Source organism: Monodelphis domestica, chromosome 7 (genome assembly GCF_027887165.1).
Source record: "Monodelphis domestica isolate mMonDom1 chromosome 7, mMonDom1.pri, whole genome shotgun sequence".
NCBI lineage: Eukaryota > Metazoa > Chordata > Mammalia > Didelphimorphia > Didelphidae > Monodelphis > Monodelphis domestica.
Window position 1 is genome coordinate 204,917,752 of NC_077233.1, and position 25,695 is coordinate 204,943,446.

The following is a 25,695-nucleotide window of genomic DNA, read 5'->3' on the forward strand; positions in this document are numbered from 1 at the left end:
AAAATAGGTCAGGTAAACTAGAAGTTTTATTTTGTGGGGTGGGACAGGCAGTTTTAGTCTAAGGAATAGTAACACTAAGGGGTCTTGAGAATTGGGGTTACAAGCCAAATACTACTCTAAGAATTATACACTGTATCTCATCCCACACAACAGTAAGTCCCAGAGCTAGGACTTGAACACAGAGCTCCCAATTACCAGTTCCACGGGATTGTAACTTGTTTAATTTTTATTTTAATTAGCGTAGTTAAATTAGTATAGTGCTGGTAAGTGGCTGTGTCAGGACTAGAACTCAGGGCTCTTGCCTCTCCATCTGGTATTCATTACCTTTCTTGGGGTTTATATTCTAGGACCTTTCCTTATCTATCTTCCTTGTTTTCCCTCTGAATCCTCTCCTACTTTGCATTAGACTCCAGGTGTACTCTCCAGATCTGAGTTACTCTGTTAGGAGATTAAACTAGTTCACATAAAGGTGTTAGTGGACTTGGTATCTCAAAGTTCCAAGTGTAGCATAAGAGTTGTCCATTTTCTTCAGAAAATACTGAGGCTTGTGCCCAAGCTAGAAAAAAAGACTCATGTAATTTACAAATGTACTTTTGAGATTAAGTACCTTATTTCTAGAAGATGGGACATCATCACTTGCTGTTGTTCATCTTTCATTTTTTAAGAGGAGCAAATGACATCTTTACATGCCAATGAATTGTATTTAAGTGAGGCAAAGCTGCATAGCCATCAGTCTCAGTCTCTCTGTCAATAAAGTCCAGTGGCAACACAAAAATCAATCCTGGCAATGACCCAGCCATAGGAAAAGCACATATTTCTGCAAAAATATTTATAGCCGCCTTTTGTGGTAGCAAAGAATTGGTCATTGAGGGGATGCCCATAATCTGAGGAATGGCTGAACATGTTGTGGTATATGATTGTAATGAAATACTATTATGCCATAAGAAGTGATGAACAGGACTTTATAAAAACTTGGAAAGACTAATAGGAAGTGATGTAAAGTGAAATAAGAAGAACGAGGAGAAAGTGGTACACAATAACAGCAAAATTGTACAATAATCATCTGTGAATGCCAACTATTATCAGCAAAGATCCAAAACTACTCCAGTGGACTCATTGTGGAAAATGCTATCCATCACCATAGAAGGAACTGATGGAGACTGAATACAGATCTAAAAATACTTTACTTCTTCCATGAGTTACTTCTTGTATGTGCAATATGTGTCTTCTTTCTCAACATGATGAATATGAAAATACGTATCATATGACAGCACATTTATAACCTATATCAGATTACTTGCCACCTTGGGAAGGGAAGAGACGAAGGAGGGAGGGAAGAATGTAGATGGCAAACTGTTAGAAAAAATGTTAAAATTTATTTCTTCATGTAATTGGGAGAAAAAAAATATGACTGAAGGAAAAATAAGACAACGCATAGCTCAGAATGCAGTAGATTAAGTCTTCAGTGTCTGACAAAGCTGTAAGCACTTCATGGTGACTGGATTTGGATTCAGAGAATTGTTGAAATACTACCTCTGACATTTACAGGCAGTGTGACTGTGGACAAGTCATTTTATCACTCTTGACCTAAGTTTTCTCAGCTGAATCTATGAATATCATTATCTTTGAATATCATTGAATATCATCTGATTATCACTAAAATATCAGTTTGCTTTCCTGTTCCAATATTGGGAGCCAGTTTAGACCTCAGATTCTAAAAGATGGTTGTTTGCAATGCAGTTGCAACCATCTCTCTCTCTCTCTCTCTTTCTCTTCTCTCTCTCTCTCTCTCTCTCTCTCTCTCTCTCTCTCTCTCTCTCTCTCTCTCTCTCTCTCTCTCTCTCGGATGCACACATGCACATGTGGGGGAACAGTTAATGGCTGTTCCATTTTTAATGGGGGAGAAGTAATTTTTATTTACATTTTATTAAAAATAATAAGGTGTTTTTTTTTTAAAGTACAAGAATTGGTTAAATAAAAAGTCTTTCCAATTCCAAGCCTGGTTCTCTATTCAATGAGTCAGTCACCTAGCTCCCCCATCATTTTACCTTATTGCTGTTACTTTGTGCAATGGTCTCCTGGTTCTGCTCACTTCACTTTGCCTTACTTAATATATGTCTTTTCAGGATTTTTTGTTCCTCATTTCTTATCAGTTCAAATTTAGCCTCGACACTTTCTAGCTCTGTGACCTTGTGCGAGTCACTTAACCCTGCTTGTTTTCTCATTTGTAAAATAAACTGGAGAAGAAAATGGCGAACCACTCTAGTATTTTTGCCCCAAATAGGATCATGAAGAGTCCACTACCATTGAAACGACTCAACAACACTATAAATACCATCATTTGGGGGAGCACTCTGTGGTTTACTTAAGTGGTTGGTCAGTCAATCTGAGGTTACATAAAATCTTTCTGAACAATCTTCAAAGAAAGTAATGCTAGATAATGTTGAAAAGGATAAATCATTACAAGTTTTGGGGCTCTAAGACCCGGTAAACTAGGCAGTTCTCATTGCCTAAAAGCGGAAAGCTGTTGAACTGAATGGAGGTAGGGAACCCATATTTACTCCAGCCCATCTTGCATGTGGCATAATGAAGGCTGTTACATCATAGAGCTAAGAAAAGTAACTTTTGCCTCCGGAATCAAATAGTACAAAACGTGGGGTCTGGGAAGGGAGAGGGACCTCAGGTCTCAGAACACGAGGTTTTCCCCATCCCCCCACCCCCCAGACTTCGGGAGATAGCCCTGTGTGGGGGTAGGAGTGGAGGCCATCTTGGGGCTTTCAGTAGGGAGGCCATTTTAGGGACATTGGGGGAGAGGGGAATTTTCAAAAGGGGTCAGCTAAGAAGACATTCATTGACCAGAGGCCCCGCTTCCTTCCCCGATGTAGCAAGAGAACGGTCAGCCACGGAGGCAGCAGCGGAGGCAGCAGCGAAGGCGACAGCGGTGGGGACGGGTGGAGGGCTGAGAGTTCAGCACCATGGTGTCCCAGGAGAGGAAAACAGAGGGAACCCTTAACTCCTTGAAGAACTTCCTGGCGGGAGGTTTCGGGGGCATGTGCGTGGTGTTCGTGGGCCACCCGCTGGACACGGTGAAGGTAAGGCTACAGACCCAGCCGAAGAGCCGGCTAGGACAACCTACCCTCTACTCTGGGACCTTTGACTGTTTCCGAAAGACCTTTCTTAGGGAGGGTATTGGAGGCCTTTACCGAGGAATGAGCGCACCGCTCATTGGTGTCACGCCCATATTCGCCGTTTGCTTCTTTGGCTTTGGACTGGGGAAACAACTGCAACAGAAGAACCCGGATGACGTCTTGACTTACCCCCAGCTGTTTGTAGCTGGGATGTTATCTGGTGTGTTCACTACGGCCATCATGACTCCTATAGAAAGAATCAAGTGCCTATTACAGATTCAAGCTTCTCAAGGAAAAACAAAATATACTGGTTCTTGGGACTGTCTCAAAGCTGTCTATCGGGAAGCTGGAATAAGAGGCATTTTCAAAGGAACTGTGCTCACGCTCATGCGAGATGTACCTGCCAGTGGGGTGTACTTCATGACTTACGAATGGCTGAAAAATGTCTTCACCGTAGAAAGAAAAATTGGTGCTGCTGGAATTGTGGTGGCTGGAGGCATGGCAGGCATCTTCAACTGGATGGTGGCTATCCCTCCTGATGTGCTCAAGTCTCGCTTCCAGACTGCCCCACCTGGAAAATACCCTAATGGGTTCCGAGATGTACTGAAAGAGGTGGTCCAAGAAGGGGGTGTATCATCCTTGTATAAAGGTTTTACAGCCGTAATGATCCGTGCCTTCCCAGCAAATGCTGCCTGTTTCCTTGGTTTTGAGGTTGCCTTGGCAGTCCTTAATTGGATCACATCTAAGTTCTGAAACTCAGAAATCTTTAGGTGTCTAGACAAAGGGAGGAGGAGTATAATTTCAAGTGAAGGGAAGAGACTGAACTGGACTTGGCAGAAGGTGCTACATATTGGTCGGGGTCAGGGTTGGGGAAGAGAAAGAGAATGAAGAAATAAGAGCATTTAGTGGAACTTTGTACATAACTTTTGTCTTAAAGACATTCTTTAGCTGGTAAATTTGTACCATTTTGAAACTTGAATTCAGTCTTGATGATTTCAGGCAATTTCATAAGCCTTTGGAACTGGGAAGTCAGTAGTAGCTACCTTCAAAACAGAATTGATTATCACCTTTGCCATCACTACTTAATTTTTATAAACCTGCTATCTAGGATATCTTCCTCAGTTTTAGAGGGGCCCAGAATCTCACTAAAAGTGCTAGACATTTTGAGAGACTGTTCAAGCACCGTTGATGAGTTCAGAACATCTTTTAACCTTTGGTTGCACATGTTGAAATGTTACAATAGTTTACTGTCTCTATTTGTGCTCTCTGGATGTATGCTTTTTTCCATTTATTTAATATTTTATTTTTCTCCAATTATATATAAAAGTAAATTTAACATTTGTTTTTTTTTTAATTTTGAATTCAAAATTCTCTCCCTCCCTTGCCCCATTATTGAAAAGACAAACAGTTTGGTATAGGCGATATATGTGAGATCATACAAAACATATTTCTATATTAGTCATGTTGTGAAAGAAAACAAACTCTTCCCCTCACAAACACAAACACCCCAAGGAAAAAATAAAGTAAAAAAAATATGCTTTTATCTGCATTCAGACTCCATCAATTCCTTCTCTGGAAGTAGATAGCATTTTTTATCCCAGTTCCTTCAGAATTGTCTCAGATCATTGTATTACCAAGAATAGCTAAGTCATTCACACTCCATCATCCTATAATATTGCTCTTATTGTGTATAATGCTTTGGTTATACTCATTTTATTTTGCATTACTTCATGCAAGTCTTTTCAGATTTTTCTGAAAGTATGTTGCTTATTTCAAGGTCCAATTTTTTTGCCACTGCATATAGTTTCTTTTCCTTTTTTTTCTTTTCTCTTTGGGATACAGGCTTAGTCGTGGCATTGCTAGGTCAAAGGGTATGCACACTTTTTAGCCATTTGGACATAGTGACAAATTGCTCTCTAGAATGGTCGAATCATTCCACAACTCCACTAACAGTACATTAATGTCCCAATTATCCTACATTCCCATCTTTTGTGATTTTCCTTTTCTGTCACATTAGATAATCTGATTGGTATGGGATGGCACCTTAGAATTGTTTTAATTTGCATTTCCCTAACTAATAGTGATTTAGAACATTTTTTCATATGACTATATAGTTTTGATTACCTCCTCAGAAAACTGCCCATTTCATATCCTTTGCCCATTTATCAAATGGGGAATGACTTGCATTCTTGTAAATTTCACTTACTTCTGTATATGTTTGAGAAATGAGGTCCTTATCAGAGAGAAAATACTGTGAAATTTTTTTTCATGGTTATGATAGCTGTGTATTTTCCCTCCATTCCCCCCTCCCCCCCCCCTGCCATTTATCCTATTCTATCTCTCTTTCACCCTTTCCATCCCCAGAAGTTTTTGTTTTTGATGATTGCCTCCTTTGATCTGGCCTTCCTTCTATCAAGACCACCCGTCTCTTATTTTGTTCCCTCCAACTTTTATGTAGAATAAGACAGATTTCTATACCCAAATAAGTGCATGTTATTACCTCTGAACAATTTCTGATGAGCGTGAGGTTGATGTCTCATGGAGTCATTAGCATTCACTTGTTCAGTTGTAATGTCTAAGGAATTATTTTCTTCAATGTCTCCTTTACTAAGCTTTTTTAAAAAATTAATTGGGGGCAGCTAGGTGGCTCACTGGATTGAGAGCCAGGAGGTTCTAGGTTTAAATCTGGCCTCAGACACTTCTTAGCTATGTGAAACTATGCACTGGACAAGTCACTTAAACCCCCATTGCCTGGCACCTATCGTTCTTCTGCCTTAGAACCAACACACAGTATTGATTCTAAGATGGAAGGTAAGGGTTTAAAAAAATAATTTAGAATATTTTCCCATGGTTACATATTTCATGTTCTCTCCCTTCCCTTTCCCCTCCCCCTCTCTTGGAGCTGACAACCAATTCTACTAGGTTATGCATGTATTATTGCTCAAAACCCATTTCTATATTATTAATTTTTGTAATAGAGTGATCTTTTAAAATAAAAAGCCTCCAATCATATACACATCAAACTGATCAATCATATGTTTTTTTCTTCTGCATTTCTGCTCCCATAGTTCTTCCTCAGGATGTGAAGAACATTCTTTCTCATAAGTCTTTCTGGATTGTTCTTGAACATTGCATTTCTATTAGTAGCAGAGTCTATTGCATTTGATCATTCCACAGTGTTTCAATTTCTGTGTACAATGTTCTACAGTTCTTCTCATTTCATTCAGTATCAGTTCTGAGAGGTCATATAGAAATCCTCCAGGTCATCATTCCTTACAGCATAATAGTATTCCATCACCATCAGATAACACAATTTGTTCAGCCATTCCCCAATTGATGGACATCCCCTAGTTTTCCAATTTTTTACCACCACAAAGAGTGTGACTATAAATATTTTTGTGTAAACATTTTTCTTTATTATCTCTTTGGGGTACAAACCAAGTAGTTTTACCAAGCTTTTTAATTCTTTTGAACCAATTAATTGATTTGATTCTTTAAAAATTATTATTTTTTTAAACCCTTACCTTCTGTATTGGCTCCAAGGTGGAAGAGTGGTTAGGGCTAGGCAATGGGGGTCAAGTGACTTGCCGAGGGTCACACAGCTAGGAAGTGTCTGAGGCCAGATTTGAACCTAGGACCTCCCGGATCTCGATCCACTGAGCTACCCAGCTTCCCCCTAAAATTATTTTCTTATATCACTCTCATTTCTTTTCCTAATTTTTCCTTGGAACATTTTCTTTTCTAGGTTACATATATATTATCAGGTAAAATACTTTTGTATTTGATCTTTGTTTTAAGAGAATACTTATATAAAACTAAAACCTTATAAGAAAAAGCATAAATAAACTAAAGTGAAAGATAATAATGCTTTGATCTGATATCCAATTCCAACAGTTCTTTCTCTGGAGATAACATTCTTTGTCCTAAGTCCTTCAGAATTGTTCTGGATCATTATATTGCTGAAAATAGCTAAGATTTTCACATTTGATCATCATGCAATATTGCTGTTACTGGGTACAGTGTTCTCCTGATTGTTCTTATTTAATTCTGTGTCAGTTCATGTGGGTCTTTCCAGCTTTTTCTGAAATGATCCATTTCCAATTCTTTGCCGCCACAAAAAGAGCTGCTATAAATATTTTTGTACAAGTGGGTCCTTTCCCCTTTTTTAAAAAAAATCCCTTTGGATTGAAGACCTAGTACTGGTATTACAGAATCAAGATATGTGCATGGTTTTATAACCCTTATAAATTATCCTCCAGGATGGTTGGATCAGTTTACAATTCCACCACCAATGCATTAGTGTCCCAATTTTGCCACATTCCCTCAAACATTGATCATTTTCCTTTATTGTCAGACTGTCTAATCTGATATATATGATGTGATACTTCAGAGTTGTTTTAATTTGCATTTCTTTAACCAAGAGTAATTCAGAACATTCTTTATATGATTATTAATAATTTTGATTTCTTCATCTGAAAACTGCTTGTTCACATCCTTTGACCATTTGCCAATTGGGGAATGATTTGTATTCTTATAAATCTGACTTAGTTTTCTATAGATTTAAGAAATGAGACCTTTGTCTGAGAAATTTGTTATAAAATTTTTTTCCCCAGTTTCTCTCCTAATCTTGGATACATTGGTTCTGTTTGTACAAAAACTTTAAAATTTAATATTGTCAAAATAATTCATTTTACATAATGCTCTATCTCGTTTGGTCATAAATCTCCCTTTCTCGATAGATCTGACAAGTAAACCATTCTACATTTCCCTAATTTACTTATGATATAACTCTATATGTCTAAGTCATTTAACCATTTTGACCTTATCTTGGTATAATAGGTTATAAGATATTGGTCTATACTTAGTTTCTGCCATACTGTTTTCTAGTTTTCCCAGCAGTTTTTCAAACACTAGATTCCTAAAATAATTTTCCCCTATATATTGTATATCTAATCTATTCTTTTGATCCACCATTCTGTCGTAGCCAATGCCAAACTATTTTCATGATTATTACTTTATATAGAACAGTTTGAGATCTGGTACTAATAGACCACCTTCCTTCACATTTTTTTCATGAATTTCCATCATATTCTTTACTGTTTTTTCTTCCATATGAATTTTGTTATTTTTCCTAGTTCTATAAAACAACTTTTTGATTGGTATGGCACTGACCAGTCGTAAATTAATTTAGGTTGAGTTATTATCTTAAATTGTATTAGCTTGGCCCATCCATGAGCAATCAATATTTTTCCAATTGTTTATATTCAATTTTATATAAAAAGTATTTTGTAGTTGTATTCACATAATTCCTGTGTATTTCTTGGCAAGTTGATTTCCAGGTATTTTATATTATCTAGTTATTTCAAATGGAATTCCTCTTCCTATCTCTTGCTGCTAGATTTTGTTGGTAATATATAGAAATGCTGACAATTTAAATGGGTTTATTTTGTATCCTACAACTTTGCTAAAGTTACTTTTTCAACTAGTTTTTTAGTTAATTCTTTAGGATTTTCGAAGTACTCCATCATATTATCTGCAAAGAGTGATAATTTAGCTTCTTCACTGACTATTCTAATTCTTTTAATTTCTTTTTCTTATTTTTTTGGCATAGCTTGCATTTCTAGTACAATGCTAAATAATAGTGGTGATAATGGGTATCCTTGCTTCACTTATGATCTTATTGGGAAGGCTTCTAACTTATCCCCATTGCAGGCAATATTTGTTGATGGTTTAAGATAGACACTACTTATTGTTTTAAGGAAAATTCCATTCATTTCTATGCTCTCCAGTGTTTTTAAGAGGAATGAATGTTGTATTTTGTCAAAAGCTTTTTCTTCATCTATTGAGATAATCATGTGACTTGTGACTTTTGTTACTGATATGGTCAATTATGCTGACAATTTTCCTAATGTTAAACAAGCCATGCATTCCTGGTGTAAATCCCACGTGTTCATAGTGAATGATCCTTGTGACATTTTACTGTATTCCTCTTGCTAGTATTATATATATCTTTTTTTTTCTTTCTCTACTTTTGCTCTTCCTGGCTTAGGTATCAGCATCATATTTGAATTATAAAAGAAGTTTGTAGGATTCAGCTGCCAAATTGTTCATATAGTATTGGAATTAATTGTACTTTAAATGTTTGATAGAATTCACTTGTGAATACATCTGACCTGGGGACTTTTTCTAATGGAGTTCATTGATGGCTAGTTCAGTTTCTTTTTCTGAGCTATATTATTTAAGTATTCTATTTCCTTTTCTGTTAATCTGGGCAATTTATATTTTTGTAAATATTCATCCATTTCACTTACATTATCAGATTTATTATCATATAATTAGGCAAAATAACTCCTAATGATTGCTTTAATTTTTTCTTCATTGTTGGTGAAGTCACCCTTTTCATTGTTGATATTGGTAAATTGATTTTCTTCTTTCCTTTTTTTAAATAAATGCTCTATTATTTATTTATTTATATTGTAAAATCAACTCCTACTCTTATTTGTTAGCTCAGTGGTTCTCTTACTTTCAATTTTATTAATTTTCCTTAGATTTTTAGGATTTTCAATTTAGCCTTTAATTGAGGGATTTTAATTTATTCCTTTTTTAGTATTTTAAATTTACATTCCCAACTCATTGATCTGCTTTTTTTCTATTTTATGAATGTATTTAGAGAGATAAAATTTTCCCTAAGGACTGCTTAGATTGTATTCCATAAATTTTGATATGTTGTCTCCTCATTGTCATTTTCTTTAATAAAATTATTGTTTCTATAATTTGTTCTTTGATCTACCCTTTTTTTAGGATTAGCTTATTTTGCTTCCAATTAATTTTTAACTTGTCTTTCCATGGACACTTACTGATTATAAATTTTTATTGCATTATAATATGAAAAGAATACACATTATTTCTGCTTTTATGCATTTGGTTGTGAAGTTTTTATGCCCTAGTACACAGTCAGTTTTTGAGTATTTGTCATGTACTGCTTAAAAGAAGGTATATTCCTTTGTATTCCCATTCAGTTTTCTCCAGAGAGCTATTAAATCTAACTTTTCTAAAATTTATTCATTTCCTTTTCTCTTTTCTTGTTTATTTTATTTTGTTAGATTTATCTAGTTCTAAGAGGGGAAAGTTGAGCCCCCCCCAATAGTGTAGTTTTACTGTCTATTTCCCCCTAAAACACATTTAATTTCTCCTTTAAAAATTGGAAGCTATACCATTTGGTACATAAAAGTTTAGTATTGATATTACTTTATTGTTTATAGTACCTTCCATATCTCTTTTAATCAGATCAATTTTTACATTAGCTTTGTCTGGTATCACGATTCCAAGTTGTTTTTTGTAGGATAACTACTTCACTCCACTTCCTTATTGCTTATGTCACTGTAGTATTTATTTTCATTCGGAAAGATTATTTTAAGTTTGGTTGGAGAGGATTCTCAGAGAGGTTCCAGCTTTCTACTCCAACATCTTGCCTCGACCTCCCTTGACCACCCTTAATGATTTTTAAAATCTTTTTTGGGAACTTCTGGGAATTCTTTTTGAGCCTAAAACCAATTCATATTGTTCTTTGAAACTTTGGATGTGGCATGTTTTTTTTTTTACTTTTTTGTCTTCTAAGTTTGTGTTTTAATCTTCCCTGTCACTATAGTAACTTTATATAGTCAGGCTCTTTTTTTTGTTGTTTGCTCATTTCTGTATTCTATTTCTTGACTTTTAACGTGATATCAAAGTTGGTCTCTGCTCCCAGGGTGATGGGCACACTGACCCAGGCTTTTGGTTTTTTTGTACGCATGTTTTCAGAGCTAGTTCTAGGGGTCTTTAAGTTTTCAGTTCTTTCATGGTAGTATGATCTAAGGAGAGTTGTATTTTTTAGTCTCCTAGCCTGTGCTCTGATCTGTGAGCATGACAGGAACTGGAATGCTAGTGCTCCTTCTCACTCTGTAACTGTGACCCAGGACTACTAACCCAGATCCACTATGGGCAGTGTAACAGAGTCCTGCATACAGAGCTAAAAAAGTATCCCTTGTAATCTCCTCATCAGTTTTCTGGCCCCTTTCCTGTTGGTGGGCTGATCTCTCTGGAAGTCACAGCTACAAATTCACTTGCCCCCAATATCTGCCACTGCAATGTTCCTACATTGCACAGTGCTCCATTCTCACCCCAGTGAGAGAAAACCTTTCCTGTTGTTGTAAGTTGGCTTGGGATAGAAAATTGCTTCACATCCTATCTTTCATTACTCCAGAATTCAATTTGAAGTTTTATTTTAAAGTTGTTTAAGAGTAATTTGGGAGATCTCAGGCAAGTCTGCCTTTTGTTTTCAATCTTAGAGTTGACCTCACTCTATATGTATGTTAAGAGCATATTGCTAGCTTGTCCATAATTGGGTTTTGATTTTGTATGTCACTAATTGTGAAGTGAAATAATCTAATTTTGGCAGGATTGTGTGGGAGAATATCCCTTTCCCCACTCAACTTTTACCCTGTGAGTAGGATAATTTTGAATAAAAAATCCAGTCATGGAGTTAGTAAGGGTAAATTGTGTGTGAGAGAGAACCCCTTCTGTGTACTTTGTAGTGAGGGGATCCTCTTCTATCAGGAAATAATAAATACCATTTTATGTTAGTGAAAAAAATTTATAGAGTTCACCTGGGAGATGACTGAGGAACTAAGTAGTATGTATGTGAAGTGGTAGGTAGCTTCTTATTTTAACTAATTAACTCTTTAATTAGAAGCTAAGTTTAATTGGTTCTACCTGCTGAAGGAACATCAAAAGTTAAAAAACAATAAACACAGTAAAGAAGCAACAACACAGCTTCTTGAGTTTTTACTGTAGTAGCAAAACAGGAATAATTAAAAGCATGAAACTTCAATTGTGGAATGAGTATAAGAATTCAAGGAAGGCTAAAATGAAGAACCTTGGCAGATGGTATTGACTGAACTATCTTGGGAATCTCAGAGCTATGGCATATACAGGGTGAAAAGGTAAACTTTTTTTTTTAAACCCTTACCTTCTGTCTTGGAGTCAATACTGTGTATTGGTTCCAAGGTAGAAGAGTGGTAAGGCCTAGGCAATGGGGGTCAAGTGACTTGCCCAGGGTCACACAGCTGGGAAGTGTCTGAGGTCAGATTTGAACCTAGGACTTCCTGTCTCCAGGCCTGACTCTCAATCCACTGAGCCACCCAGCTACCCCTGAAAAGGTAAACTTTTAACACATTGTCCCATGTGAGTTTCTCCTCTTTTCTCCCTCCTTCCTTCCTTCCTTCCTTCCTTCCTTCCTTCCTTCCTTCCTTCCTTCCTTCCTTCCTTCCTTCCTTCCTTCCTTCCAAGAAGTTTATGTGTGTGTGTGTGTGTAATTGTAACTTATTCTACATTCAATTTTTTGAGGGGATATGGAATATATTCTTTAAATTTAACATGGTAGAAAGAAAATTGTCCTGTTTGTGTCTTTTCTTGAACTGAAACTAAAGTTCAAAAGACTGATTTGACCCTGAAATAGTATTTGTTTCCTTAAGTCTATTCTCCATAGCCTGAAAACCAAGGACTACATTTAGAAAACATTTTACATTATCTCATTTAAGCTTCTCAACTATCTTGTGAATAGGCTGCATATGTTTCTCTTTTGCAAACGAAGAAACATGTTCAGAAACAGATTAGTGCTCACCCAACTAGTATGTGTCAGATGCAAAGATTCAACCCCACTTCTTCCTGACTCCCAGATCAACACAATATCCACACTACTTTGAAGTTGGCAAGATAAAGCTTAAATTAAGCAAAATGTCTAGGAGGAGCAAAATTACACCAGAGTGATGGCTTTGCAAATCCAAGTCTATAAAATAGTGATAATTGTCTCAATGGCATTCTAGATGCCAATAGAGTCCCAGGAGAGAAACTCTGCTGATTAAGAGGTAATCATTGTAAAAGTAATTGTCTGGTTTTTGAAAATCATTTTATTACAATGATAGTTCATTTTAGAACAGCATAAATTTCTATATAATATTGCCATAAGATATGCAAAAGCAATTAAATACTTATCCTAACTCAGGGAAAGGCCTATTATTCCACTTTCTTAAAGATAATGTGCTTTCATGATTTTTGAAAGATATACCTGTCCCTTTCTGAGAAATTCATGTATAAAATCATATTTTTACATTCAATATTGCATGAGAGAGAGAGAGGAAGGAAGAGAGGGAGGGAGGGAGGAGGGAAGAAAGGATTATTCATTGATCCCAGGTTGCAATTCCTTGCCCTGAAGTCTTACTCTAACTGAGCCCCAAAGACCCATCTTTTCATTTTTTTAAAACCTTTACCTTAGAATAATAAGTGTTGGTTCTAAGGCAGAAGAGCAGTAAGGGCAAAGTACCTGAGGCCAGATTTGATCCCAGGACCTCCTGTCTCTAGGCCTGGCTGTCTATCCACTGAGTCACCCAGCTGCCTACAATGCTGCTATTTCCTAATACTACTTCATCCTCTTAATAGAATCCTCATTTGTAGCAATGAAGGGCAGCAAAGCCTAATAAACCTATATAAGGACCATATCTCATAGAATTTACCTCATCCTATGTCTCTCTCCTGAGAACAGCGGTGCTTCATCTCATCCCCTGGAAGCCAAAAGTGGTTGACCAAAAAAAAATCCTGATGTCAGTCATTACTGCTTTCCTTCATGTTGCTTACTTGTTACATAAATGATTCCTTTGATGCCTTCTTTAACTTTCAGGGACTTGTGATACTTTCATAAAAAACTGGCTTGAGAGGTCTAATCAATACTTCTGTTTGAGCAAGTTGTATGCTCATTTCCTAGGCCTCGCTAAAATGAACTTTCTTTTTTAGCAGATCAATGAATTGGGTATGCAATTAAAGAAAATTAGAACAAATGAAAAATCCCCAATTAAACACATAAATACTGAAAAATCAAAGGAGAGATTATTAAAATTGAAAATAAGAGTAGGTGCTGGTCTTATTAATAAAACAATAAAATAGATAAACTATTAGTTAATTTGATTTAGAAAAAAGAAAAAATCAATTATATGACAATAAATTTGACAATCTAAGCGAAATGGATCAATGTTTACAAAAATATCAACTTAATAGATTAATAGAATAGGAAGTAACCCTATCTTAGAAAAATAGATTGAACAAGCTATCAATGAATAGATTAATAGAATAGGAAGTAACCCCATCTTAGAAAAATAGATTGAACAAGCTATCAATGAATTCCCTAAAAAAAATTCCACAGGATCAGATGGATTCATGAGTGAATTTTACCAAACACAAGCACAATTAATTCTAACATCATATAAGTTATTTGGAAAAATAGGTAAAGAAGGAGTCCTACAAATACTTTTATGACACAGACATGGTCCAGATACCTAAAACAGGAAGAGTGTAAAAGAGAAGTTAGATAAATTTCCCTAATGAATATTGATATAAAAAATTTTAAAGTATAACTAAGGAGATTACAGCAATATTTCACAAGGATTATATACTATAACCACAAGGGATTATTTCAGGAATGTAAGGTTGATTCATTTAGGAAACTATTAGCATAATTGACCATATCAATACCAAAAAACTAACAAATCACATGATTTTCTCAATAGATGAAGAAAAAACTTTTGAAAAAATATACCTATTCCCATTAAAAACATTAGAGCAGAGGGATGAGTGGAACTTTCCTTAAAATGATAAGTAGTAAGTATCTAAAACCATCACCAAATATGATTTGTAATGGGGATAAGTAAGAAACCTTCCCAATAAGGTCAGAAGTGAAGCAGGGATGTCCATTATCACCATTATTATTTAGTATTGCCCTAGAAATGCAAGCTATGCCAATAAAACAAGAAAAAGAAATTAAAGAAATTAGAATAGGCAAAGAGGAAACGAAATTATCTGTCTTTGCAGATGATATGATGGTATTCTTAGAAAATGATAGAAAATTAACCAAAAAAACTAATTGAAATAACTTTAAAGTAACATTGCTGTATCTAAAATAAGCCCATATAAATAAATAATTGGCATTCCTATATGTTTGCAAAAAAGAGGAAGAGATAGAGAAAATTGAACTGGAAATTGGGAAGATGTCCATTAATTGGGGAATGGCTAAAGAAATTGTAGTGTATGATTAAGATGATATACTATTGCACTGTAAGAATTGATGAGCAGATTAATTTTTTTTAACTTGGAAAGAACTACATGAGATAACGAGTGCAATAAGTAGAACAAAGAGAACATTGTATATAACTATGAATTTAATATTTGAAGGATAACATGACGTTTGCCTCCAGATAATGAACTGAGAAATGGAAACACGAAAGATATAATACATGTATTTTACCAAATGATTTCTTCTATGTGGGGGGAGGGGCTGAACAAAATATTTTTTTAAGAAAGAGAAATTCCATCTAAAGTAACTATAAGCAATATAAAGCATTGCCTGTTAAGACAAACACAAGAACTATATGAACACAGTTACAAAATGCTTTTCACAAAAAGTCATACTTAAACAATTGAAAACATATTAATTGTTCATGAGTAGGCCAAACCAGTATAGTAAAAATGACAACACTACTTAAATTAATTTCCTTTTTCAGTGCCATACCAATCAAATTACCAAGAAAAATTTCATAAGAGCTAGAAAAAATATCAAAATTTATCTGAAAGAACAAAAGGTCAAGAATATCAAAGGAAAGGAAATGTGAAAGAAGGTAGCCTAACAGTACCAGCTCCTAAATTGTGTTATAAAGTTATCAAAGCAATCTGGCACTGGCCAAAAAATAGAGTAGTGGATCAGTAGAAAAGATGAGGTGCACATTACACAGTAGTCAATGATCATAATAATCTAGTGTTTGATAAAAGCAAATAGCCAAGCTTTTGGGACAAGAATTCAATATTTGACAAAAACTGTTGGGAAAACTAGAAAACAGTATGTCAGAAACTGGGTATCAACATTTGATACTGTATATCAAGATAGTCTAAGTGGATACATAATTCAGACTTAAAGCATATTATTAGCAAAATAGAGGAGGATGGAATAGTTTTACCTGTTAGATCTATAGATAAGGGAAGAATTTATGACCAAATAAGAGAGCATTATAGGATGTAAAATGAATAATTTTGATTACATTAAATTTTTAAAAATTTGCACAAACCCAATGCAACCATGATTAGAAAGAAAACAGAAAGCTGGGAAAAGATTTTTACAGAAAGCATCTCTGATAAGAGCCCAATTTCTCAAATATATAGAGAACCGAGTAAAATTTATAAGAATACAAGTCATTCCCCAGTTGATAAATAGTTAAAGGATATGAAGAAGTAGTTTTCAGAAAAAGAAATCAAAGCTATCTATGGGGATATGAAAAAATTCTACAAATCAAGGGTTCAGGTTGCTTTATTTTTTATGTTTAATAAATGTTATGACTTTTAATAACTTAAAAAATCAATAGGTAGTATGTCCTTTTGTTGCAAACAGCTGTTTTACATGGGTTGTGGAATATACAAGATTTTTATATGTATTTTAATTTATCGTGAAACCAAACTTTTATCACATTGGATATAAAGTGAACCTTGGATGAATAATCCATTCTTCCCAGCATAGACTTGATTATAATCCATAGATTTTGAAATTTTAATTAATTTTTTAAATTCCATAGTATTCATTTTTGTAATTATAAAAAATAGACTCGAATACAGGACTACAATCCCCATGAGCCTTTGCTCCACTTCCCCAGAATGCCTTGTAATCTCACCTGGGCCGAGATCGAGAAGATATTTAAGCAAAGGCTTTTGAAGGGCTCGGCGCTTTTGGACTTCCGTTTGGAGCAGAGGCGTCTCTTCCATGATGTGAGGTTATTTTGTCTAGGCCTCTGGCCTAGGCACATGTTTCTTACTTGTTCTTAATCTTTAACCTTTAATAAATCTCTAAAAAATATAGTACTCCTTGCAGAGAGAAACTAATTTCTACCTGCCTCAGTCTCCCCATCTCCCCTAAATTTTAATCTTTACATAATAGAGTAATCTTTTAAAACCCAAACCCCAAATCATATGCCCATATAAACAAGTGATGAATTGTATGTTTTCTTCTGGGTTTCTACTCCCATGTTTCTTTTCCTAAATGTGGATAGCATTCTTTTTCATAAGTCCCTCAGGATTGTCCTGATTGCATTGCTATTAGTAGCAAAGTCAATTACATTTGATTTTCCTACAATGTTTCAGTTACCGTGTACAATGTTCTCTTGCTTCTGCTTATTTCATTCTGCATCAATTCCCGTAGGTTTTCCAGTTCTTACAGAAATCCATCGATTCACCATTCCTTATAGCACAGTAGTATTCCATCACCACCATATGCCACAATTTATTTAGTCATTTTTCAATCGAGACATCCCCATGTTTTGCAAATTTTTGTCACCTCAAAGAGCACAGCTGTAAATATTTTTCTACAAACAGATCCTTTCTCATTTTAAAAAAATCTCTTTGCGATAAAACCCAGCAGTGGGATTACTGGATCAAAGAATATGCATTCTTTTAAAACTGTATTATTATTTTCCTCAGGGGGAACAATGTTATTGTTGTGAACTTTGACTTGAATTTGAGCCTAATTTAGAACAAGAAACTACATCCCAAAATCTAGGAGGCACTGTAAAGATGCTTGCAGAGACCACACGCTGCACCAGAAGATCCAGAGTGAACTTTGAGATATGGTGAATTTGAACTTTGGGGGCGTTGAAATGCTTTTGTTTTGAATGTACACTCTTACGCTAAAGGGGACTGCCCCTTAATTGTTTTTTGTCAATGCATCTATTATTCGTTTTGTTCCTTTCCTTTTTTATTTTCCTGTTATCCCCAAATTATTGTAATTTCTCTTTAAAAACTGTAGTATTTGTATATATCCCTAGTTCAAGTTATATGTTACTTATGTTTTCATGATCCACTGGGGAGACTGGTCTCCCAAAGGATCACAAGGAGGTATGTATAGAATGTGTGCCCTGGACTATAATTCCCACAAGTCCCTTTTCCCTTTCCTGTATGTGCATTGTTACATTGATTGAGGTTTTGACTTGGATTTCTGCCCACCCACACTCTCTCACTCTCTTTGGCTGGACCCACATAGAGGAGGGGAGCAGCTCCCTTGGTTTCTCTAGTTTTTTTACTTTGCCTTTGCTTTAAGTTGAATTTAAATAAATAGTATTAAATATAATACTTGGAGTATTGGATATTAATTTTAATCTTTACAAAGCCCTTTGGGCATAATTCCAAATTGCCTTCCAGAATGATTGAATCAATTCACAACTTCACCACCAATGCATTAGTGTCCCAATTTTGCCACATTCCCTCCAACATTTATTATTTTCCTTATATATTTGAGAAATTAAACCATTGTTAAAGAATTTTTTTAATTAATCTCTCTCTCTCTCACACACACTTTGTTGTTTTATAACTCTCTGGGCATAATTCCAAACTGCTCTTCAAAATGGTTGAATGAGTTCACAGTTCCATAAACAATATGTTAGTGTCCCTATTTTTTCAAATATCCTCCAACATTTGTCATTTTCCCCTTTTATCATTTTAGCCAGTCTGAAAGGCGTGAGATGATATCTCAGAATTGTTCTGTTTGCATTCCTCTAATTAGTAGTCATTTAGAGCATTATATATATATGTATGCATACATATATATATATGTATATATATGGCTTTGATTTTTTATCCAAAAGCTGTCTGTTCATATCTTTTGACCATTTATCAATTCATGGAGGCTTCTATTCTTATACATTTGACAATGTTTTCTATATATTTTAGATGTGAAGCCTCTGCCTGAGAAACTATCAATAAAATTTCTACCCAATTTCCGGCTTTCCTTTTAATCTTGGCTACACTAGTTTTATTCGTACAAACCCTTTAAAATTTAATATAATTAACATTATCCACTTTACATATCATAGTGCTCTCCTCTTGTTTACTCACAAATTCCTCTCATGCATAATCTGATAGGTATAATATGACCAATCACTTTTGATTAGAGAAATGCAGATTAAAACAACTCTGAGGTACCACCTCACACCTATCATATTGGCTTAAATGACAGGGAAAGTTAATGATAAATGTTGGAAGGGATGTGGGAAAATTAGGCTAATACACTGTTGGTAGAGTTGTGAACTTATCCAACCATTTTTGAGAGCAATTTGGAACTATGCCCAAAAGGCTATAAAACTTTGCATAATGTTTGATCCAGCAATTCCACTAGGTCTGTATCCCAAGAGATTAAAAAAAAGAGGGAAAAGACCTATTTGTACAAAAGAATTTATAACAGCTTTTTTTTTTTTATGGTGGCAAAGAATTGAATATTGAGGGAATACTCATCAATTGAGGAACAGCTGAACAAGTTGTGGCATATGATTGTAATGGAATACTATTGTACTATAAGAAATGATGAGTAGGATGCTTTCAGAAAAATCTGGAAAGGCTTGTTTCAACTGTGAAGTGAACAGAACCAGGAGAACATTGTACACAATAAGAGCAACATTGTACAAATAATCAACTGTGACTGACTTAGCTATTCTTAGCAATAAAATGATCCTCAAGAGTTATGGGATTTAGGATGAAAAATTATGTCCACCTCCAGAGAAAGAACTGATAGTCAATTCAAATAAAAGCATATTATTTTTTATATTTTTATGTCTTCTTCCACAACATGACCAATATGGAAATATATTTGTGTGATATTTGCATGTATGCCATATCACTACTTTCCATCTCAAGAAGATAAGAGAGGAAGGGAAGAAGAGAAATTGGAATTCAAATTTTTAGAAAAATGAATATTAAAAGTTGTTTTACTTGTAATTGGGAAAAATAAAATATTGAAAGATTTTTAAAAATCTCAAATCATGTCAACAAAGACCGAAAAAAATATGGATCACTAATTAGGAAACCCAGCTTTGGCCCTATTACGCGAATGACCTTAGGCCAAGTTATCCAGCTTCTCTAGGGTGTTTAGTTTCCGTGTTTGTAAAATGAAGGTGTTGGTCTAAACAATGTAATATCTCCCATGTCTAATATTTTATGAGAGTACCTACTATAGACAGTACTGAAAGCCAAATCTTTGTGACTTTTTTTTCTTTTTTTTTACTGCCACTTTGGTCATTGTTGTAGGAAAATACTCATAAAAGACCAAAACCCCCATAATAAAAACACAAATAAACTAAAGTGAAAAATAGTATTCTTTGATCTGCATTTGAATTCTTTTTTTTTTTTAACCCTTACCTTCCATCTTGGAGTCAATACTGTGTATTGGCTCCAAGGCAGAAGAGTGGTAAGGGTTAGGCAATGGGGGTCAAGTGACTTGCCCAGGGTCACACAGCTAGGAAGTGGCTGAGGCCAGATTTGAATCTAGGACCTCTGGGCTCTAGGCCTGGTTCTCAATCCACCCAAGCTACCCAGCTGCCCCCTGCATTTGAATTCTAACAGTTCTTTCTCAGGGTGGATATCATTCTTTGTCATAAGTCCTTCAGAATTGTCCTGGATCATTTATTGCTGAATGTAGCTAAGATTTTCACATTTGATCATCATACAATATTGCTGTTACTGGGTACAATGGTCTCCTGGTTCTTTTTATTTCACTCTACATCAGTTTATGTAATCAAGTTTCAGCTTTTTCAGAAATCATCCTGCTCATCCTTTATTATAGACCAATAGTATTCCATCACTAACATACATCCCAATTTGTTCAGCCATTCCCCAATTGATGGACATCTCAATTTCCAATTCTTTCCTGCCACAAAAAGAGCTGCTATACATATTTTTGTAAAAGTAGGTCCTCTTGCCCCCCCTTTTAAAAAATCTTTTTTGGAATCCAGACCTAGTAATGGTAATGCTGGATCAAAGAGCATGCACAATTTTACATCTCTTTGGTGATACTTCCAAATTGCCCTCCAGAATGGTTGCACCAGTTCACAACTACACCAGCAATACATGTGTCCCAATTTTGCCACATCCCCTCTGACAGTTATCATTTTCCTTTTCTGTTATATTAGCCAATCTGATAGGTGTGCAGTCGTGCATCACAGTTGTTTTAATTTGCATTTTTAAGTCGAGTGATTTATACCCTTTTTTATGATTATTGATAGTTTTGATTTCTTCATCTGAAAACTGCTTGTTCATATCCTTTGGCCATTTGCCAGTTGGGGAATGACTTACGTTCTCATAAATTTGACTTAGTTCTCCATATATTTGAGAAATGACCTTCATCAGAGAAATTTGTTATAAAAATTTCCTTCAGTTTGTTTTTTCCAGTCTAATTTTGTCTACAATGCTTTTGCTTATACCAAAACTTTTAAACTTAATATAGTCAAAATTATTTATTTTCTATCTTGTAATATTCACTATCTCTTGTTTGGTCAAAAATTCTTCCCTTCTTATAGATCTGCCAGGTAAACTATTCTATGTTTCCCTAATTTACTTGTGGTATCACCCTTTATGTCTAAGTCCTATGCCCATTTTGATCGTATCTTGGTATAGGGTATGAGATGTTGCTCAAAAGACGCAATTTCTGCCATACTGTTTTCCAGTTTTCCCGGCAGTTTTTGTCCAATGGTGAGTTCTTATCCCAAAAGGTGGGATCTTTGAGTTTATCAAATACTACATTGCTAAAGCTGTAAGTAATTGTTAGTTTGAATATTGTTTCCTGTCCTAAAGTGTGTGAATCAGAGGAAGGCAATTACTGTCATTACTGTTTGGATCAGCTTCTTTAGAGAAACTGAACTCGGCTCACATATAAGGTTGCTGGTGTCCTGAGATGCCTAGTTAACTAGATGCTCAGTAGGTAGAGTTGTTACAAAGTAAAAGGCAATTGGAATATATTTATAAAGTTATTTTGTTTTAGAGCTTAAGAGCTCATTTGGATTTAAAAAATTGCCTAGAAAGATCTAGGCTCATGAGCTTGTAGAACATATGTGTGGGGGTGGGAGGTGGGGAGGGAAGGAAAGAGGGTTCTCTTAATGGGCAACCATTCATTTTCGACACATCTTTTGGGGTTTGTTTGTTTCAGAGTTGGTTAGTTCATCAGTTCCTGTCTATCAATTTCCCAGTTTTTTCTTTTCATGATGTATCATTAAATATATATTAATGTCTAACCCAATCCTTTTCTTTCTCCTGCCAGTACACTAAAAAGTATTTGGCAGATTTACTGCTTGTGCTGGTAGATTCTATATATGTTTCTATTTATACAGTATTATGACTAACTGCTTTGACAGGGTGTTATTTTAACATGAAACAGTACACAGGGGAGGAGGCTAATCTTTCCTCACTTCAGATTCTGAGGAGCTCTAGGAGTACAGTTTATAGGCATAAAGATTTGTGAGACTGATGGTAGAATAGTGATATTTTTTTTTCTCACAAAATGATCCAAATATTTTCTTGGAATCCAGTGAATTTCCTCTGGCATTAATACTCATGCTTCCAACAGAGAATATAAGGGCTTACTAGTCAATAAAAGATACAATTATTTTTGTCTGAATTACATGCTAAAAAGGAAGAAACGAAAGGGTTAAATCTTTTTTCCTAGGGAATCTACATTATAGAAGAGGCTAAGACTCAGTAGAATATAGATCTGGAATTGTAAGAGATCTTAAAGGTAGCCAAATCCAAATTTCTCCCTCAAGAAATGAAAACAAACAAACAAACTGAGGCACAGTTGACTTACCCAAGGTCACACAGCTATTAGGTGTTGGGGATAGGGTTCAAACTCAGATCTTTCTGTCTCCAAGCCCAGCATTTTATCTAATATACTACTTGGCTGTCTTCCACTTCTTGGCATCACTTAGTGTAATGGGAAAACCCAGAAAACTCACATCACTGTGTAAAGCAAAAGCAGTTCAGCCTGGAAAGAGGGGAATATTTTGTTGGGATGCTTTCTTATAAAGTGAGCGTGTGTCTTAATACTTATGAAGACCCAGATGTCTCTAGACAATCTTTGTTTTTCTTTTAGAAAGCTGTAGTCAGGGAAATAGAATTTATAATTGTTATCTATTTTTAAAAAATGTGTATGAAAACATATCTGTTTCTTTTTTCTTGTAAACTTTATTTAATTAATTAGTTTAGAATATTTTTCCATGGTTACAAGATTCTTGTTCTTTCCGTCCCTTATCCCTACTTTCCTCTCATAGCTAAAGCACAATTCCACTGGGTTTTACATGTGTCATTGATCAAAACCTATTTCCCTTTTGTTAATATTTGCATTAGAGTGATCATTTAGAGTCTACATCCCCAATCATATCCCTATCGACCATGAGATCAAGCAGTTCTTTTCTTCAGTGGTTTTACTCCCACAGTTTTTCCTCTAAATGTGGATAGTGTTCTTTCTCATAGATCCCTCCAGGTTGTTCAGGATCACTGCATTGCCACTAATGGAGAAGTCCATTACATTTGATTGTGCCACAGTGTATCAGTCTCTGTGTACAATGTTCTCCTGGTTCTGCTCCTCTCGCTCTGCATCACTTCCTGGAGGTTGTTCCAGTCTCCATGGAATTCCTCCACTTTATTATTCCTTTTAGCACAATAGTATTCCATCACCAACATATACCACAATTTGTTCAGCCATTCCCCAATTGAAGGGCATCCCCTCATTTTCTAATTTTTGGCCACCACAAAGAGTGTGGCTATGAATATTCTTGTACAAGTCTTTTTCCTTATTATCTCTTTGGGGTACAGACCCAGCAGTGCTATGGCTGGGTCAAAGGTAAGACAATCTTTTATCGCCCTTTGGGCATAGTTCCAAATTTCCCTCCAGAATGGATCAGTTCACAACTCCACCAGCAATGCATTAATGTCCCTACTTTGCCACATCCCCTCCAGCATTCATTACTTTCCATAGCTGTCATGTTAGCCAATCTGCTAGGTGTGAGGTGATACCTCAGAGTTGTTTTGATTTGCATCTCTCTGATTATAAGAGATTTAGAACACTTTTTCATGTGCTTATTAATAGTTTTGATTTCTTTCAGATACCTGTTTCTGAGAAAGGCACAGTACTGATGCTCAGAGTGTTTGCCTTTGTGTCAAGTGCAAAGGATCCCTGGGGATGTGGATTGTTTTTCTTTTTTTAAAAAATAACTTTAAAATACTACATTACCAGCCTTAAATATAATCTTAAAAAAAAAAACACAACACTCTTTCCTTCTTGGAAGCAATGCTGTGTAGTGACAGACGAGCAGTAGGACAAACTTACTCTCTACAAAGAGCTGAAAAACCTTACCTTTCTTTTGCTGCTCAAGTTGGGGTCCAAGAGGGTACTACTGCATATACAGACACATAAGGTCAACGTGTGGTTTGGTTTACCTGAAACTTCATTTTTCTGTACCTATAAGGAAGGGCTCTCTTGGTAGGAGAGTTAAGGCTTATCCAGAAATTAATGTGATTTTTTCAAAAAGATGTTAAAAAAAAGTCCTTCATTCACTTTTAATTTGTCATTTTAATGGCATTTTAATCATTTCAGGCTGACTTTCTGATCAGATCCTTACAGACTTAAGCTGCTCAAACCCACAGTTGGACACTGGGGCTCTACCAATAACCAAATACCATTACCTAAATAACTTTTCATTTTATCATCAATAGTTTAAATAGTTGATGCAGTAAATTTTCACTTGTCCTGCAGCTGATAACAAGTAAACTGTCATTTAGGAATGATGGCTGCTTTCTATCAAGGACTAACTATAAGAATGCAAATGTGTTTCCAAAAGTGTAATAACTTGTTACTAACTCATTGTGGTATCTATGTTGAACCTTTTTTTGAAGAGAAATTGTATTCATAATATATTGCTAGTGTCCCTGTAAACAAATTTAGTCTCTAAAATTTCATCTGGGTCAATGTAAAAAATCGTAAAATTGTTCATATCCTAAAATATGATTACTTCCATATTTTGGAAATATGTAAGTACTAGACAATGAGGGTTAAGTGACTTGCCCAGGGTCACACAGCTAGGAAGTATCTGAGGTCAAATTTGAACCCATGACCTCCTGTCTCTAGGCCTGATTCTCAATCCACTGAGCTACCCAGCTGCCTGCCTTTTCCTTGAAGATAATCTTAGTTTAGTTTATATTCTGCTAAATGCATATTACCTTGCAATTTTATAGACTGCTAACCTAGAGGGAAAAAAGCTCATGTTTGAAATATGATTTAAAAAATTATAATTTAGTAACTTTATAAGAAGTCAAACTATTATTTTAAATGTTCTTCTGATCTGTGGTGTACAATCACATTGCAAGTGGATAGAATGCTATCTATATCTGGAAGAAGGAAGATTTGAATTTGAGTTCTGCCCTTGGCACTTACTAGCTATATGGCTGGGCAAATCACTTAACCTCTCAGCCAGTTTCCCTATCACTGAAATAGTGATTATAGCTGCAATGTCACAGCGTTGCTGTGAAGATCAAGTAATAGAAGTGCTATAATCTTGTAGTGATAAATAGCTTTTGTTATTATTGTGCCTTTTATAGTTATAATACAGAGAAAGCATAATATGGTGGATGGAAAACCAATACTGGAGTCAGACTCAATTTAAGCCTTGCCTCTGACACAGCCTGGTTG

The 25,695-nt window shown here is 35.3% G+C and overlaps 1 protein-coding gene across 1 annotated transcript; it reads left to right on the forward strand.

Moving 5' to 3' along the window:
• The first annotated feature begins 2,637 nt into the window (after positions 1 to 2,637).
• On the forward strand, positions 2,638 to 4,469 carry LOC100019931 (mitochondrial carnitine/acylcarnitine carrier protein-like). Its single transcript, XM_056806332.1, has one exon. The coding sequence runs from the start codon at positions 2,976 to 2,978 to the stop codon at positions 3,879 to 3,881; it is 906 nt and encodes a 301-aa protein (XP_056662310.1). The 5' UTR covers positions 2,638 to 2,975; the 3' UTR covers positions 3,882 to 4,469.
• Positions 4,470 to 25,695: the final 21,226 nt, after the last annotated feature.